At 39.4% G+C, this 17670-nt stretch overlaps 1 protein-coding gene across 3 annotated transcripts in view; it reads right to left on the reverse strand.

Annotated features, from left to right (window-relative positions):
* DAB1 (DAB adaptor protein 1) overlaps window positions 1-17670 on the reverse strand; it is a 471110-nt gene that overhangs the window by 38535 nt on the left and 414905 nt on the right. For all 3 annotated transcript variants that reach the window (XM_030494712.1, XM_032920111.1, XM_030494713.1), the window contains 4 exons: window positions 3396-3527; window positions 2605-2724; window positions 1973-2011; window positions 594-659 (listed from right to left, as the gene is read on the reverse strand). In XM_030494712.1, the coding sequence (XP_030350572.1) occupies window positions 594-659; window positions 1973-2011; window positions 2605-2724; window positions 3396-3527 (357 nt within the window). The remainder of the gene's footprint in view (window positions 1-593; window positions 660-1972; window positions 2012-2604; window positions 2725-3395; window positions 3528-17670) is intronic.

Raw genomic sequence — 17670 nt, forward strand, 5'->3', positions numbered from 1 at the left:
AAACCCTGTACCGATCCCGTGAGGATAAATTGAACGACAAAAGATTATTTTATATTGCTTTCAATGCAATTCTTTGTCAGTGTGAAGAATGTAAGCTTGGGCTCTAACATAACATTTGCACTCTGAAAACATTTTCCCCAGCCGGGGGGATATCCATTGAGAGCTCTTTGGTTTTGTCAGTGATTTCCTTAGTTAGGCAGAAAGAAGAGCAATACCATCAAAATGCCTTTCTAAGAATTGCTTGCATGAGCAATCCATGAGATTTCAGTATCTGTCTCTTCAAACAGGTATAAAAACATTCCAAAAATTAACAGGAAAAAAAGAGAATCCATTATTTATCACTTTATATGGTCTACTCAAAAGTTTAAGACCCTTTACAAGTGGACCAAATGAATACAATTTGCAGAAGCTGAAATGACAAACAGAAGAATCACACTGAGACTGGGCAGGTTATTCATGTCATGTCACCAGAATGAAATGCCAGACGTTTCTGTGATGAATGAAAACTAATAAAAGTGAACTATATATGAAATGTACTTCTCTAAATGCTTGCAATCATTGCAATGAAAACACCAAAGTTAGTAATTTTATACCTGATAAATGTTTTCTTCCGTTTCAGGCTCACGGATTGGCTCGTGTCCAGCCTCAAACACAATGTACTATTACACCAGCCGCCAGAGAGGAAAAGTCAAAGATGAAACAGAAGGGAAAAAGGCGATATGGAATTCCACGTCAAAACACAGGCAGGCATTAAAGAAACAAGTTCAAAGTACAGGCTGGCAGCAGGACAACTGGTGTGTTGGAAAGCAGAGTAAGGTTGTTTCATATTTCATAAACTGGCAATAAATAGACCTAAATCTCCCGTAATGATCATTAGAGCAACTTCCTAATTCTTTCTCACTAGGGAGACCGCCTGTGGCCCAATATTAATTTTCTGAAGTCAACATGAATTTTGCCTCTTTTACATAATAGCAATTATTTCTACATCTATTTATTATCTATGAATAAAAAAGCTAAATCCAAATTGGGGAATAGGCTGGTGCTCATAATAACAGGCCACATGGCAAAAGGCTGTCACAACAATCTTCACTTTCAGGTTCTTGCTTTATTGTGAAGAGCACAAAGTAAAACTCCTGACATTATAAAAGCGGGATAGTAATTTAGGGCGTCCTAATTCTTATCATCTTTCTTGCTGCACCTTAGGCACTGTTCGATATTCACTAATGGTTGGATCGGTTTCTTTCAGCATGCCTCCCACTGACATACCTAAGTGGAAGAACACAAAATCTCCAGGAAAAAAAACCCCTGTAAACTATCATGTATTTTGTTTCAGTACAAAAACATGAGAAAGAAATTACACCTTTTTCTTCTTCACACTCAGTAGGGTATTGGACATGAATATATTGACATATATCTGACAATCATCTTTGCTCTCAGACATTTTGCTTGGATGAAACAAGACTTAAATTTCAGATCTATTATTAAATCATAGCCCAAACGCCAACAAGGGAGCATGTTATAACATCAATTCCACTGTTGTTTTTATCCAAGTATTCACCCTCTGAATTAAATTCTGGCCCCACAGAAGACAAAATGTCAATTTATTACTCTCAGAACAAGATGTCACCTTCCTTATTCTCAAAGTAACTCCCTTTCAGTTAGAGTTTGCATTCAAAAATGCTGACAAACCTCATTTGGAAATTTAAAATCGGGACTTGCAAGCCACATTATAAGAATTTTAATCTAATATTTCTGTACTCCAACTGAAATATTCTATTCTATACAGATATATTCTGCCATTACTTACAGCTTTTCTCTAAATATGCTACTTTCTGTCAAAATCTTATAAGTTTCTCAGAACACCTATCTCAGTAAACTTCAGAACATCTTGTTAAAGGTTTTGGCTGTGTTTGAAGATAACTTATATCTAGTCATTTCTGAAACTCCAAGGCCATACAGCTTCAGAAATTACCTGGTATACAGGATCTTCTACATCTTCTTCCAATATTGTCTACAGCAAAGTAAGAGGACAGGCAGTAAAAGCAAAGAACATAAACAGCAGAGATAAAAGAACTGTATTCAGAAATTAAAGGACAGCAAAGAAATAAGCAAAATGGGCAGGTGAGTATATAGTTTTCTTTCTTCAGTATACAGATAAAGTCACATTCATGTACAAAGTAATTTTATTCAAGCTTCATCCAAGTTTAACAATATGCACCTTATTTGCTTTGATTCAAATACACATATTCAGAAGCATATTGAATCTTCCTAAAGTATTAGACACTGTAAAAACCTGACTTACAACACACTTACTTCCATTAAGGTTTTCCTTCTGAATGAGAGGAAACTACGCAGGAAATGAACAGATCATTTCCAGTTGCTAAACATGTTCATTATACCCCAAGTGTTAGCTTTCAGCACTGTTTAATCCTACTTCTGAGCTCACGATGGCTGTTAGGTTCTTACTTGTCCATTTGAAGCTAGCACCGTTCAAACCCATTGCTGTTAAGAAATGCTGAGGATGCTCAGTGCCTCTTTGGAGCAACTCTGGGGGGCATTTCACACCATACTTTTCTTGGCAGTAGTCTAAGCTTATGCGTGTACCTGGTATACCGCTTGTTCACACTGTTTGTCCTTTTGTGCCTTTTTTTCCATTTCTTCTCTTTGTTTCAGTTCATAGATGAGCTGAAACAGGTCCCGCAAGTCCAGAATTACAGGTTCAGCCTATGGAAGCAAAAACAGGAAGAAAAGTTTCTATATGGGGAAAATATACACTTCTTAACCCCTTGTTCTGATAGAGCAGTTATAGCATCTCCACAGTTGGAGAGAACTTCATACAGAAGTAATTTCTTCCTTAGCATCCAGGCTCAGGTCAATTTCTAGCAAATGAGCTATATTTAACAATTAATGATAATATTTTAATATCATTAACATTATTAATGATAATATATTAAATTGATGTATTTATAATTAAACACAAAAAGCATTATGAATACAAAAGGCATATATATGAATATAATGGAGTATTTATTAGTGGTTTCTCATACAATGGAAAGAATGTAGACTATATGCAAAGTAGCTCTTTGGTGTCTATCATTTTCTGTTTAAACGAGTATAGGAATATAACCAAGCCTAGCTGTATCCAGTCATGTTTAGCTAGAAAGGAAAACAATACTAACTATAAAAAGTACATGATGAAAAATCAGAAATAGAGAAAGACATTCCCTTTTCCCCAAGCTGGTTTCATTAAGTTGGCATTTAACATCTAAGCAGACACTTGTGACAAGTGTAGCACAATCAGAAACAACCCAAGATTGGCCTCTTGAACACCTTCTCATGAACAGAGCTTTTCTCTTGGGTTACACTGTAGAAAATAACAGTGATTTGATACTTACTGCCTGGGCTGTTTTTATTGCCACAAATCTATGATTTCCCTCCTTTCCACATACATATCCAAACGCTCTATGGTCTGTGATATCCTTTGCGATGTATGAAATTTCATGAACTGCATGGTGGTGCTGTAGTAGCTATTAAAAAAACACAGTAAGAACCATCCATCAAAATGTTCCATTAAAAAGCAGTATAATTTCGCTTTCACCACTGCTTTACCTGGATCTAAATACACCTATGGAATTAAAACAAGCAAACATATCCTGGTATCAAAATCAATTCATATCTGAATTCCTTAAGCCTATTCTCTTTTCAAAATGCAGTCAAACTTCATTTGCTTTAATAACTTGACTAAAGGCTTCAACTGAGGATTTTTTTGGTATCTTTTGGTGAGCTGTAATTCAATAGAAAATATCCTGTTACCTAGTTGCTACCTACACAGCATCCTAGGTAGAGAATCAATATTTGTAGGTATATAAAAGAAGCAGCAGCAGCTACCCATAGCTTCACACAGGGTGACTCAGGACAGGCTGATCTTCAGGGGCTGCAGAGCTAGAGCTGAGATATTCAATCTGTCTAAGGATCAGCACCAGATTTGCTTTATCTCTGCAACACTCAGCATCAGCCAGCAAGTGATATTTCATTTAAAGCAATAACAGAACTCCAAAAACATATTTTTCCCAGAAAACGAGTGGAAATGCAATTATTCAACTTGAAATCAATGCCGAATGCAAAAGTTCACATTTTATTTAAAAATCCCACTTTGGTTAATTGTAATAATAAAAAGACTGAATTTTGTTTTAAACGCATGAGTAAAGCTCTCTTGAGAGCCAGGACTTGAATCTGAGGCTCCTACAAGCATGCCTTGGAGTGCCAGAATCTTTATCACTTTGGCCTAAATAGTATTTTATTACCAAAGTAATACTTGAGTATTTCTACTCAGAATAATGTCCTTGAAAAGTTTATCTAAACCAATCTATTAGCTTCAATTTCTACCTTCTGATATATTGACTTACTCATATATCATCTAGGGATAATGCTATTTCTGAGAGCAAGCGAAGCCTCACAAAGAATTCTTTTGAGGTCCAGCTTCCTGCTGGGTTTGAGAAAAGCACATTTTGAAAATCAGCATGGTATCGAGGCAATCTCTAAACAACCTGTTATTTTTAGAGCTTAAAAGAAAACATTTTAAAATTCAAACCCAGAGAGGATGTGTGTGCGTAGAAGCAAAAAGTCTGAACGCATGCAGGGCAAGTGACAAGTGATAAGGCTTCTGTAGAACATGGACCAAAATATAAAAGGAGAGGCAGCATGCAAGAGACAAATGACTACGTATAAAACAAAAGACCGGGCATATTTCATTTTCATTTTGCACTAAATGGTTCCTAATGTCCCAAGATCAAGATTGCTTGCTCGAAGGAAAATGGAAGCGTTGCCATAGACTTCAGGTTGAACGTGGCTAAAGCTGAAGGTGCACTTCAGACTCTCCCAGGGTGTTAAGCGTTTAAAATTAATGATGGGATCTTACTTAGATAACACAAGGATATTGATTTATTAGGTTTTTCTGAAAACCAAGTTGCATGCTATCTGTTACAATGAAATGAAATGTCCCCATCTCTCTATTCTGCATATGACAGGGAACGTTATCTCTGACTCCTATTAAATCAAAGTTCTTTGACATTGCTTTATTGATTGCTAGGCAGCGTTTTGCACTGAAATTAAACTGTGATCAGATTCCTTCCTCATGGAATTAGATTTGAAAATCATTCTACCATGGAAAAGTATCACCTGCAATGTAAGACAGCAGATGGAGACACTCCAATTTATTTGGGAACCCTCATTAACCATTCGAAAATAATTATATTTTTAATGGTTGTGATACTTTACATACTGTATCAATGGAAGTACAAATTAAGTAAAGGTGACTACAACATTATCCTTTTACATCTCTTACTGTATGGAGTGTTTAGCAAGAGCTTTTCATTTGTTTGAGGGATACTCAGTTGGAACATACACATAAAATGCACTGTTGCATACACACATCTGTACTCCAGCGTAGATATAAACACTCCTTCAAACCTGCGTTTGCACAGCCTTCGAGTCATCGAATGTCTGCTTTCTACATATTCCAATACTTATCATTCCACGAGTGCCTAGTTCTTTACAAAGCAGAAATAAGACTGCTGCAGTCAGTAGAGATTTACCACCATAAAATGCAAGATCAGAACTGCACCCTTTCTGTAAATCTTTGTTTTGAGGATGCAGACTGCCCAGTACCCTGCACAGCCCTTCACAGCAGTGAGATGTGCACCAGAGTAAAAGGCAGCAGCACACGGAGAAATACCACCTCATCCAGCCACCCAGCAGAGACTTACAACTGAGGCCATCTATAAAAACATGCTCTTTGCACGTTTTGATTAGATTTAAGGCTGATTACATACATTAATCTGTCCTGTAAAATGACGCCAACCAATAGAAATGTCATTTTTATCCCTCTGTTTGTAACTGCTCACATGTAGCCATCCCCTTGATACTTGAACAGTTCTGAAAGGAGATGAAACAAAAGCCACACAAAATTGCTTACAAGAATGCTGGAGAGGGACTTTTTATAAGGGCCTGTAGTGACAGGACAAGGGGGAATGGCTTTAAGATGACAGAGGGGAGATTTAGATTAGACATTAGGATGAAGTTCTTCCCTGTGAGGGTGCTGAGGCGCTGGCACAGGTTGCCCAGAGAAGCTGTGGCTGCCACATCCCTGGCAGTGTTCAAGGCCAGGTTGGACACAGGGGCTTGGAGCAACCTGCTCTAGTGGAAGGTGTCCCTGCCCGTGGCAGGGGGTTGGAACTGGATGAGCTTTAAGGTTACTTCCAACCCAAACCACTCTATGATTCTGTGATACGATTGTATGCTAGCAGAAGTGCTGGTCAGTGCTCCACAGATACTATTCACAAGCTGCCCCTCTTTCTCCCCAGCCTCTTTTACTTATGTATTTATTTATTTTCTTTTCCTAATATGTTCAAGGTTTTACCATGACTTAATCCTGTCTCCGGTGGTTCAGAAGCACATAAAAGAATTATTTCATAACTCAGGGATGCTTATGACACCCCCGTATGCCCATGCTGATGGATTCCATCACACACTAGTTGATGTTTTTAGTGTATCTTTGCTGAGCACTGCTACAAGCCAGTTACCAATTCATAAGTGAGGTATCGGATTATTTTGGAGGGCTGCAGTACAACAGAAGAAATTACAGAGAAGACTTAATTTGTATTATAGTTTAATATAGTCAATTAAATATTGCACAGATTAGAAAGTAAGTTAACATTTAAGCTTCAGTTGTTAAAAAAACCTGCTGTACCCAGCCTCTAAATTATTTTACATGTCCTGTGACTTTACTCACTGTTGCAGGCATCAAGGATTTTAGATGGAAGATAAAGTCTCAGAAAGGGTAACTAAAACAATCTCTTGATGTAAACATGATGTAATTATTCTACTTTATTCACACACTAGAAAGTTTTTTTGTGGTGTTAAAGATGTCCAAAATATCCACCTCCGCCAAGAGGTCTTCCCCCTTCCCCTTAAGTTACCTCGGTCTCTCCCACTAGCCATCATTTTCCCTCCTTTTCTCCCTTCTATCCACTGCGTCTCCTCTTCCCCCAGGTCGCTCCCTGTACATCACACTGAATTGATTTAGCTGACTCTGAGATCTGTGGCATTTCCAATTTCCCTCGGGCTGCTTGGCACCTATCATAAATTTTTTCACCCCTTATCCTCATCTTGCCCCTTTATTTCCATGCTGTAGCCTCCAGTACCACTAAATCAATTAAGTCAATCAATTAAGTACTTGGAGGGTCCCGCAATCATTTCACATGTGTGAGTTAGATGGCATGAGAAAGTCACTGCTTTACTATCGCTATTTCTCTTTTAATGAGGTTGTCTATTTAGTGGAGCCTGGGGCACAGTGTTAAGAGCCACAACAAAAAATATCCTGCAAGCTGCAAAGCCTCCTGTAAAAGCTGCCCCAACGAACGCAGGAAGCATGTACCATACAATGTTATATCCGTAAGGACAAGTTTCACAGGGATTTAAGCTGCACAGCCTTTCACCTTGCATAACTAAATGGTCAACCTAGTTTCAGATAGCTGGTATCAGCTGACAGCTCTACTGTTACTATTTCCATGCTATGGATACGGGGATATGGGAGACAGACATGGTATTCCAAGCATCTCCTGCATTTCTACTCCTTTCTACTCACTTCTATCACATCTGAACAAGCAATAATACATTTTGTGTGTCACATAAAGCTCCCCAAACATCAAAGTTACCCAGCAAACTGCAAAATCCTTACCGGATTCATGATAAAATAACTTTATGGATTATAATTTCAGTCATGCTGTTCTCTACCTGCAAGTCCAATGTACTCCTGCTGATGTTGTGTTTGCTCAGCAGCGCATTAGGAAATCAGGCCCTATATGTTTAGGAAGACCTCTGAACAAATTATAGAAACTGAACCCAAAGTGGAAAATCACAGCAATGTCTTAAGAACAAACTTTGCAAGCCACAATTACACTGAGCATTATTTACTGGAATGCGTTAAGTGAAAACAATGAATTGTAAAACACATGAGTGGTTCTGAGATTAATTTACCTGCTTACTGCAAGAACCACTGGAGTGCTGCAGATGTGGAGCCAGCTCCTCCACTACACCTAGGAGGCCGCTGTGTCCCTCAATGGTCCTTCAAGATGTGCATGTAAACTGTTCTTCATGGCCATTTCCTTACAATTCCTGTTTATTTTAGCTGAGATTTGCAGGGATCATGGGGACAACAACTGGTCACAAGCATTTTTCTAATTGCTTATGTTTGTGCTACAATGCTTCTCTGCTGTTTCGTTAAAATGCACTTTGTAGAGGTGGTCTGGAGCTGATCATTTCCATCATAAACCTCAAAATCCAAATACACACTTGAGGGGCAGATGTGAAACACCTAAATTGTTTCCATCTGCAGATTCAAATCCCAGACCTGTCTAGTTTTATAACTTTCAGGCAAGGATAGAGAGCAGTCCCTTGTACGTAAACAACTGAAAAAAACCCACCCAAAACCCCCTTGCTGGCATGGAATTTTTCCTTGTACCCATTAATGGTGCATGGATACCCGTTAAAAGCAATTGTGAACCTTTCAACTTCCTTTCCCCCTAAAGACAAGTGTGTTTCAATGGGACTGTGTACAGACAATCTGTGGAAAAATTCAAGCATCTAAAATGTTAGTGAAATGGAAAATTAATCAGTAAATCGTATCTGCACCACAAAATTTCCTATGCTGGTTTCTAGAACTTAGTATTTGGGTGGCAGGTTGGGTGGCAAGGCATACGCCTACTGAGATAGGCAGAGGATGAGCAGATGGGGGAAATGCAACAAGCCTTCCCCTACCACTTCAAACATTTCCAGCTTAAGGTGAAATAGCAAAGAGGACAGAGCTTGGTGCGTTTCAGAGCTACAGCTACCAACAACTCCAAACTCCCTGCAAATTACTACTGGTCACAGCACAAAGCAACCGAGAGCAGGGGTGGTGACAGAGCTCACCCACCCAAAAAGCCAATTGCTCCCCCAGTGCTGTCAGTGCACTCACCCACAGCCTTTCCCTGCCTCCTGGGTGGTTCCTGAGCACTTGATGCAGTATAAGAACATTTCACTGGTGTTGTGGGTGTTGCTAAAGTGTAAATGAAGAGAAGGAAGTTGCAGGTTGCTGTCAGAGGCAGCTAAATCCAACCTGATAAGGCTTGGAAACACACCTAGGGATTTTATCACTGCTGCTGATTTCTCAATTAGTGGTGTTACTGCTGCAATCTCCTCTGCCTCCACTTAGCAGATGCTTTTCATGATCCTTTTTCTTTCCTATGATTTTGGCCCATTTTCCAAAGATGAATACAGAAATCTGTTTGGATTTTGCTCCAATTGGTCAGAAAGACAAGAGGGAAACAGTTCTCCCAGGCCATATGATAGAAAATGGGACATTTGAGGAAAAGGAGGTAAAATAGCACTCACATGAGAAACAGCTTTAGCAACTATATGTCTAAATAAAAGGTAAACAGGAAACAACATATTTCTAATCTGACAGTCCTTTCCTGCCATGATGAGTACTCTAGTTGCATGTCTATGAGGAGAGAAGCAGAATAAACAATATATGACAGATCACAGGAATTTGGCTTAAATGTGGTAGTGGTTGGTGTGGGGAAACACTTCATAGACCATAAAATCTGTCATACAAACATTTAGTATAACACATGGAAAATTAAATCTAGTTTGATCTAGAAAAGGAAGGCAGCAGTACAGTTTAAGCTTAGCAAATTATCAAAATACTGAATTCCTACCAGCGAGAGGTCTTGGAACAAAGTATTGTTTCAACTCAGCTTTCAAAAACAAATGCCACATGAGCACCTGAAAAGCAAAACCCACTAGAAACCTCTTTCTGTTACGAAGATTGCAGTATTTTGAGACATTTCCAAGCACTGGCCAAGATGATCAGTTTTGATCATAAAAGAGTATAAATTCAGCATACTACCATGCAGTGAGAACTGAACCCTTCTGTTGAAGGAGACTGAACACATACTACATTCTACACAGTCAAAATGAATGGTCCTGCCCTCAGTCCTTTTGACCCAAAGGCACTGATGGAGTCTGGCCTAAGCAATAGGTTATAGACATTCCATCTGCGAAAAGCCCCCAAGATTAGGAGCAGAAAAGGAATATGTAACCTCTGGAGTGTCCTCCAAGCCTGAAGGGACTTCTCAGATGGCAGCCTTTAAGCATGTCTTCACAATGAGAAGAAAATAAATCTGTCTAATCCCTGTGCTTCCTCCATTCACACTGATTTTGCAAACAATAACCCAAAGAAAGACTTTTCCAAGTGCCAACTTCTAAAAGGCGTTTCAGTGCACAAGCTTTGCAATAAAAATACTTGGCACAAAAAGCACTCTTTCAGATTACATGCAGATCAAAGCTTGGCCTATGTATCACAAAGGGGCACATAAAATATGGTGCTGATAAAGAAAAGAATCAAAACAGATTTAGCCCCAGTTATCACAGACTCCGTCCCTCCAGGGGTCCAGCAGTCTGGCTGTGACACAGCAAAGCACCCAAAAGATGTGTAAATTTAATTTCCTCTTAATAACAATAATAATAATAAACTCTTCAGAGCCATTCTCTTCCTGCAACCGAGGAGACTGAAGCAAAAAACAGATTATGTGACTTCCCAAGCTTACACGGCAATGCGCAGCTGAGTCAGGAAGAACAAAACTCAGTGAGCATAATCATATGTGTAAGAATAAGCACGTCCTCAAGTGAGCTAGACTAAGCTCAATCTGCACACTTCAACTCATCCTACATCACGGCAAGCACTTAGCAGAAGTAACCCAGGCAGAAGCCTGTTTGGTTGGACTCAGGAAGATAGCTTAAAAGGGTACTTCAGCCTCAGCTAAAATCTGAATTAATCCCTACCATTTCCTTTGCTTGATGAAAAAGTATCCTGCTACTGCCTGTATCTTACGCAGGGAGCAAGAGCAGCAAACTGCTAAGAAAGGAAATGCAAGTGTCCTTGTTTGTGCCTTCTGTGATGGGCACGTACAGTGGTGCTCTCAACTGGCCTGGACTTGTCCTCATCAGAGACCTCTGGCATACACCAGCAGTCAATTAAGGTAGAGGGACTTAACTTTGCCAGCACAGCAGTCTAATTGTGATGGATGGATCTACGATATTGAGCTAGCTGGATGTTCCAAGAACCTAATTTGTGCAAAGAGAACACCACTAAGGTAATAAACTTCTGTCTGGCTCCCATAATTTGTAATAATGTCTGACAAAGACCAGATATGAATTTAGTTATTGTTCATTGTCTTAGGAAGCAAATGCTAAGTTGCTCATGCAGAAGATCCATTTATTAGATATATGAACTTGGAAAGGACCAAACCAAAACTAGAATGCACACATGGTCAACTTTGTATCTTCACTTCAAAGGCTTTTCCATTTTTTTATTGTATCAGGAGTGAAAATAGCTAGCTAAATCTAACCCCTTGTCCAATTACTATTAATCCCAAGTTATATTTTAAACATGCACCTGCAAATATTGTTCCAGGACAAAGAAAATCCTAAAGGGCAAGGAAACATTTTCACAGAGCTTTGGAAAAACAGATGTGCTACACTAAAACCGTGATGTTGCACCTCCCATGAGTCTTGTACTATTTTCTTATTGTTTCTGCATCAGACACAGTCACTGTTTTATCAGGATGGTTAAAACAAAGAAGGATTTACACAGCAATACCAAGAAGCAGCCAACCTGAGCCTTGATACCAAAGTCAATAGCCCCAGTAGGCCACAATCAGCTCCGTAATTAATGTGGCCCTACAATGCAACTGTATGGGACTACCTATAGACTACAATACACTGATTTGGCTTGCCATTTCACTGTTTCAACATGGTATACAAGTAACAATTCTTGCCTATAAGGATATTATTTGTTCTTTGGGATGGCAGCTCCCCAGTGGCCCAGATAATATAGACATCTGAGTGTATTCCCCCTTAGCACTCACCTCATCACCTTCTGCAAAAGGGTCAGTAGATCAAAATAGCCATAAATATGACAATATTGCCCTCTACTCTCAAACCAAAGCTTGCATACAGCCTCAGTATAGCACCTCTGACCATATCTTGTATTTTTTCCTGATATACTCTGAAGTTTGCAAGACTCTTATTGATTAAATCCTGTATTTGAGGGAGCACAATATTCAGTGATGAGGCAGTCAATTTTACAGTATCACTGAACCTCTCCATATTTTTACTGCATTCATATATATAGACTGTGAATGTCTTTTGAGAAGCCTTTACTTTTACATGGTTCTTTTGTTCCTTCACACCAATATTCCTCACCTCCTGAAATGCTTTTGATTTAAATGAATGGCACGTGAAATACCATCATACAACTCCTAGGAGCTTTGGAGATAATTTTGGGCTTTAACTATCTCAGATCTTAACTGCTTCAGATGCAGCAAGCATTATGACCCACCTTCCTCTTATAGCCTGTGATTTGAAAAGCTCATCAGTGAAAGCCAGCCTCTGATTCTCCTGATTTGTCATGCAAACCCTATAAAGCAGGGCTTGCAAAGATCACAAAAATCCCACTCACACTGGCAATACTCAAATTTAAGTTGCTCTGGATAGTCATCAAACAGCAACTTTCTTTAACCTTAGATCTACTTCCATAACATTACAAACTTCTCTGGAAAAGGGGAAAAAGGACAAGAGGGATTTATTTTATGCTTATCTGTCTCCCTGATTCTCATGCCAATTTAGTAAGACTTTAAAGGGGGCTGAGAGAAAGCACGTGTACAGAGAAGAATAAGAAAAGGACTGTCTGAATTCACAAACTGTAGAACCAGTGTGTCATGTTCATAAGCCAACTGAAAATAAAAGCAAAAAGGTTGAGAAGTTCACATGACACAATGTTTTATATCTTTCAAATACAAAAAGGATTTCACGAGCAGAAATAAACCAAAGCATACAGGCAAGAAATCCTGTATTCCACAATGACAGATTGGTTTCAAGCGGCACAGTAAAGAACTGGACAAAATTGACTCAGCCCAACTCTTCATGTCTAATGGCTTAATTTTCTAGTGGCCAGCATAAAAATATACAGGACCAGATAAAGGAGACATCCTGAAATGTTTCCCACCACAGACATCTGTTTGCTTATGAGAAACACTTAGAATAGTATCACTAACTACTTATCCTGGTCATAAAGACCATGCCATTTTATTTTCAGTCTTCCCATAGAAGAAGAGAGGAAACCTTTCCATTTGAGTTACAGTTGCATGCCTAAATTAACTTCAGATAATCCCATTAATGTGCCACTCCTTCATTTATTCAGGTCCCACAACAGACACTTAACCTTAGGATATAATGCAACTATAGACTCATCTTAGGTTTCAAGTGCAGTACTTGAGACTTCAGATGAGAATAAGACGTAAAAGGCAAACATCAAAGAGACTCCAAAAGAAAAAAAAGAACAAAGAACCTGTGGGTAATTTTGGGGTCAATTTGGGATTTTTCTTCTGCATTATCCTAAGGTAGGAATTTCTGGAGTTGTACTTAGAAGGTGCTTAGAACACTCTGTTAAAACTGTTCTACATTTCATCTCGGGCCATGGAGAGTGTTTGTAAGTTCTGCCCTGGCACTGTCCAAAAGGGCAGAGCTCCCATTTGCACATTGCAATGCCCAAAGCTGTTTCTTCCCTGCTCATTTTCACATAAAGTAGGCTGAATGTTCAGTTTTAGGCTCCTGCTAATTGAAATCTCCAAAAGCAAACTTGGATTAAACAGGCCACATGCAGACATGGCAGAGCAAAGAGCACGGCTCAACTACATTTGCTTTTCTCTCTTCCTGCCTTGCTTTTCTGTCCTGGCAATGGGTGTCACAGAGGGTCTTCCCTTTCAGAAAAGCTGTCAGGCAGTGCTGCCCTCATCTTCTACTTAAATGCACAGAGCAAAGCCTTTCCTAGCTTTAATGCATGGATGCTGGCTTGTTTTCTACTGCTTATTCCTTTAGTTCTCCCCCACCCTTTACAACTTCTGTGCGCAGCATGTATTCTACTTCTGATCAAAACTGAACTTCTTCATTACTTAACTCTCAGCACTGCTCAGCACTAAGCTTTATGCATGTACAGGTTACACTCTCACGTGCTTTACACTTCACAATACTTCCAAATTCCTGTAGCATTTGGCTAATTAAAGATAGCAGAAGGCTATAAAACCTTCAACAAACCAACTCAGCCTTCTTAAAAGCAAGGACACTATAAAAAAAATTGGATTCAGATCTGTGTTTTGACTACCTAAAAAGAACAAAAAAAAACCATACTCAGAGCCATATGCAATATTTTCAGATACCCAGTTTTCTCATTCACTTTAAATGTCGAGGCACTCAAGCTAATTAGTGCTCTGCCTCACCTATTTCACAATGCTCCCTTTGAAGTCTCCAGGAACGTTGCTGCTGCTTCGCTGGGAGTACAATGATGCAGAGTTAGGATGGGAACCACAAAGAATTTAGAAGTATTAACAGCAGAGATAGGTAGAGTCCATTAAATGCTGCTTTTTTTCTAGAGAACTGCTACAATTTAGGAACAAATTACGCACTGCTGTAACTCCATGATTACTACCAGGTGCTGGGTAGCACAATGGGAGATGCTGTTCCAGCCCTCAGGCTCTGTGACACATGGCTGCCTGCATGCTGAGCATACAGTGCAAAAACCAGAAAGGTTATGAATACAATTTTCTCATTTAGAAAGACAACTTTTAGGAACAGTTATTTATATATTAAGCAAAGATCTATCGGTATCTGAAATTTATTATTTATTCAACTGAAAGACAAGGATAAAAGCAGGGATTTGTACTTTGTAACTGTTGACAAATAAAAGCATCCAGTGGCAACCACTGTCTTTCCTCTCCTTCCACAAGGCCACGTACTACATAAACTAAGCGGAAGAAAAGGCATTTACTTGTTCCCCTGGACTATCACATTGAACAAAGGTCTTGCCAACTACCGTGTGAACACAAACGCGTTCCTGAGGGCAGAACATCATCCAAATCCAAATTGATTTTACTGCCAAGAGACCTATCACCATCATCCCACAAACTCCAGGTAACTTTAAAAGCAAACGTTCCTGTAGTTTCCCTTTCCCATTACACTGACAGTGAAGGTTATCCATCTCCCTTGCATCTGACCCCAGCAATAGAGGAGGTTTAACAGCCTACAAGTTAGCACAGGAGTTCAGAAACATCATCGGTAGTACTGCTATTACCAGGGCAAACGGCAAATTGCAGAGCAGCCCACCAGCTAAAATGCACTGAATAGGAAGAAAAATCACCAGCGCACCTGGGGCGGCATGCTTCCCAGCCATCTCCAAGAGCAAGGAACAGCACATTTCAAAGGGGGATGTAACTTTCTGTTACAGCACCCCCTGAAAGTCCCCCACCGCTCTCCAGGGAGGTTTCAGTGCATCTCAGCTGCCTGCACTATTATTATGTCAGCATTTTTCTTGCTAAATCCTTTCCCAAGCAGTTTGAAATCCAGCCATTACTATTCTGTGTGTCCTGAAAATGGACCTGAAATTTTCTTCTAGTGTGTAATGCATTAACCTGGCTTAAAAATAGCAGTATTTGCAAGCAACTCCCCCGCTCCGAGCAACTCGGTATTTTAGGTGCTCTTACACAAGATAAAATTGCAGCTGGAGAAAAGGAATATGGCTCCACTGGAGTCAGCAGGGCTACAATGTGGCTTTCATATCCTAATTTATATATCTGAATCACAAAAGGCAGTGATTGTAGGCAAAAACCCCCAATATAACTCTATACTTTGAGTTTTCTGCCATGGGACAATACCTCACCGGAGGGATACAGTGCAGCTCTACTATACAACAGGATCCATAACAAGTATTTTTATAAGCAAAAGCTGACTTTCAACCTTTTAGTAAAATTCACCTTAAATTCTGTTTAAGCAGACAAAAATCACATAGTAATTTTCACTACAACAGCTCTACAGACAGACACCCACCCCCATATGCAATGGAGGCTAAATGGCAACTAGGAATATGCGCAGAGTGAGATTCCTCACACAATAACACAGAATGCATGTAGCAGTACCTCCTTTTCATAAATCCATCCTGGGGTGCTTGGATTAAACAACGGGAGGCCAGATACAGCCAAATGAGACCATCGCTAAAATAATAAAATCTCATTTTCTGCCTCTTTGAAAGCAATCAACTTTTTACCCTTTTCACACTGAAAAATACAACAAATCCTCACAAACAATTTCAGTTTGGACAAAATGTCTGCAATAGCTTTATTTTGTCTTAGTGTCAGAAATACCAGAATACTCACTACAAAAAAGCTGAACACAGCTCTAGATGAGAGCATTTCCAGCTGAGAGGAAGGAGAGAAATTTCAGCCTTCCTCTGTATGCCAAGTGTTAGAAGGAAAGACAGAAGGATCAAACCACAGCTCTAGATCTTAAAACCCCCAGACTTCACAACGTGCAAAATCACCTCCGAGTTTTGCCTTCTGGGTTCTTTTTTTTTTTTCACGGTGACAAGAAAAAAAATACATAAGGCTTTTAAAATCTTCTTACAGCAAACTGGACATCTGTAAAATGTATCTCTATGAGCTTGTGGCTATTAAAAGTCCCTGCGGAGCACGCTGAACCGCCCAAACTGTCTAGGGCATAGTTTGGAAGGCCAATAAGAAATGAATTACAATAGTCAATAAGGGATGTAATTATAGAAGTAGGTTCTTCTGACATTTACGTTTTGCTAACTCTCAAATGCTGTTTATAAAATGTTATTGTCTCCCTTTTGAAGCGTCAGAAGACTATAAATACCTTGTAAGAGTAATAAGCCAGGTTTTTAAGTCCTTTGCTCTGCTATATTCTAATTAAATATATTTATTGCATATAGAACAGTAAATGCCATGTCTTACTATTCATACTTACAAGTAGAAAAATGGGAAACTGTCAAGCAACAGAGCAAGATGCCCCATTGGCCAGAGGGATCTTTTGCAGGCAGAAGCTGTGGACAATGCAATACAATTCCTGTAATGCATAAGAACGGCCCCGGATATCACCATTTTCAAAGGTACATGCAAAATTTGACTTTTTCAGTATGTTCCTTATTGTTATTATGTAGTATTTTTATCACTGCAGTCCTTCGAAGTCCTCAGCATGGTCCAAGACCCAACACTTCTTACAAAAAGTTCCTATAAATATAGAATTCTGATTAAAAAACTGAATTAAAAGGTAATCCCAGGGACTTTAGACTTTAATTCCAATCTCTGAAAGCTAAGGGCCTGATGTTCCTTGGATATCTCTGAGGTGCATGACTGCAGTAGCTCATCCTCATAAACCCTCAGGCATGGAGAAGTGCTTCACTCACTGCCTTGGCAGATGCCCTCCATCATGGAGGGATCTGAAGGGATCTGCATGAATATAGACAAAGAATTCCTCCAAAGTGTGATTGGCAGGATGGGAAGAGCCTCAGAGTCGTTTATTTGAAAACTGAATAAATGAATGATGAAAGTTCGTACTGTGGAATGACTCCTTATAAGTTGATGAAAAGTAAAGGCAGCCATGAAGAGCCTGGGAAAAACAAAAACAAGTTGGGCAATAGGCTGATAAAATAGAGAAGGCAGATTCAGCATAGGAATGCAAAGAGAAGTGTGACATGATCAAAAGAATAAGCTGAGACAGCAA

This window comes from Strigops habroptila, chromosome 8 (assembly GCF_004027225.2).
Source record: "Strigops habroptila isolate Jane chromosome 8, bStrHab1.2.pri, whole genome shotgun sequence".
NCBI lineage: Eukaryota > Metazoa > Chordata > Aves > Psittaciformes > Psittacidae > Strigops > Strigops habroptila.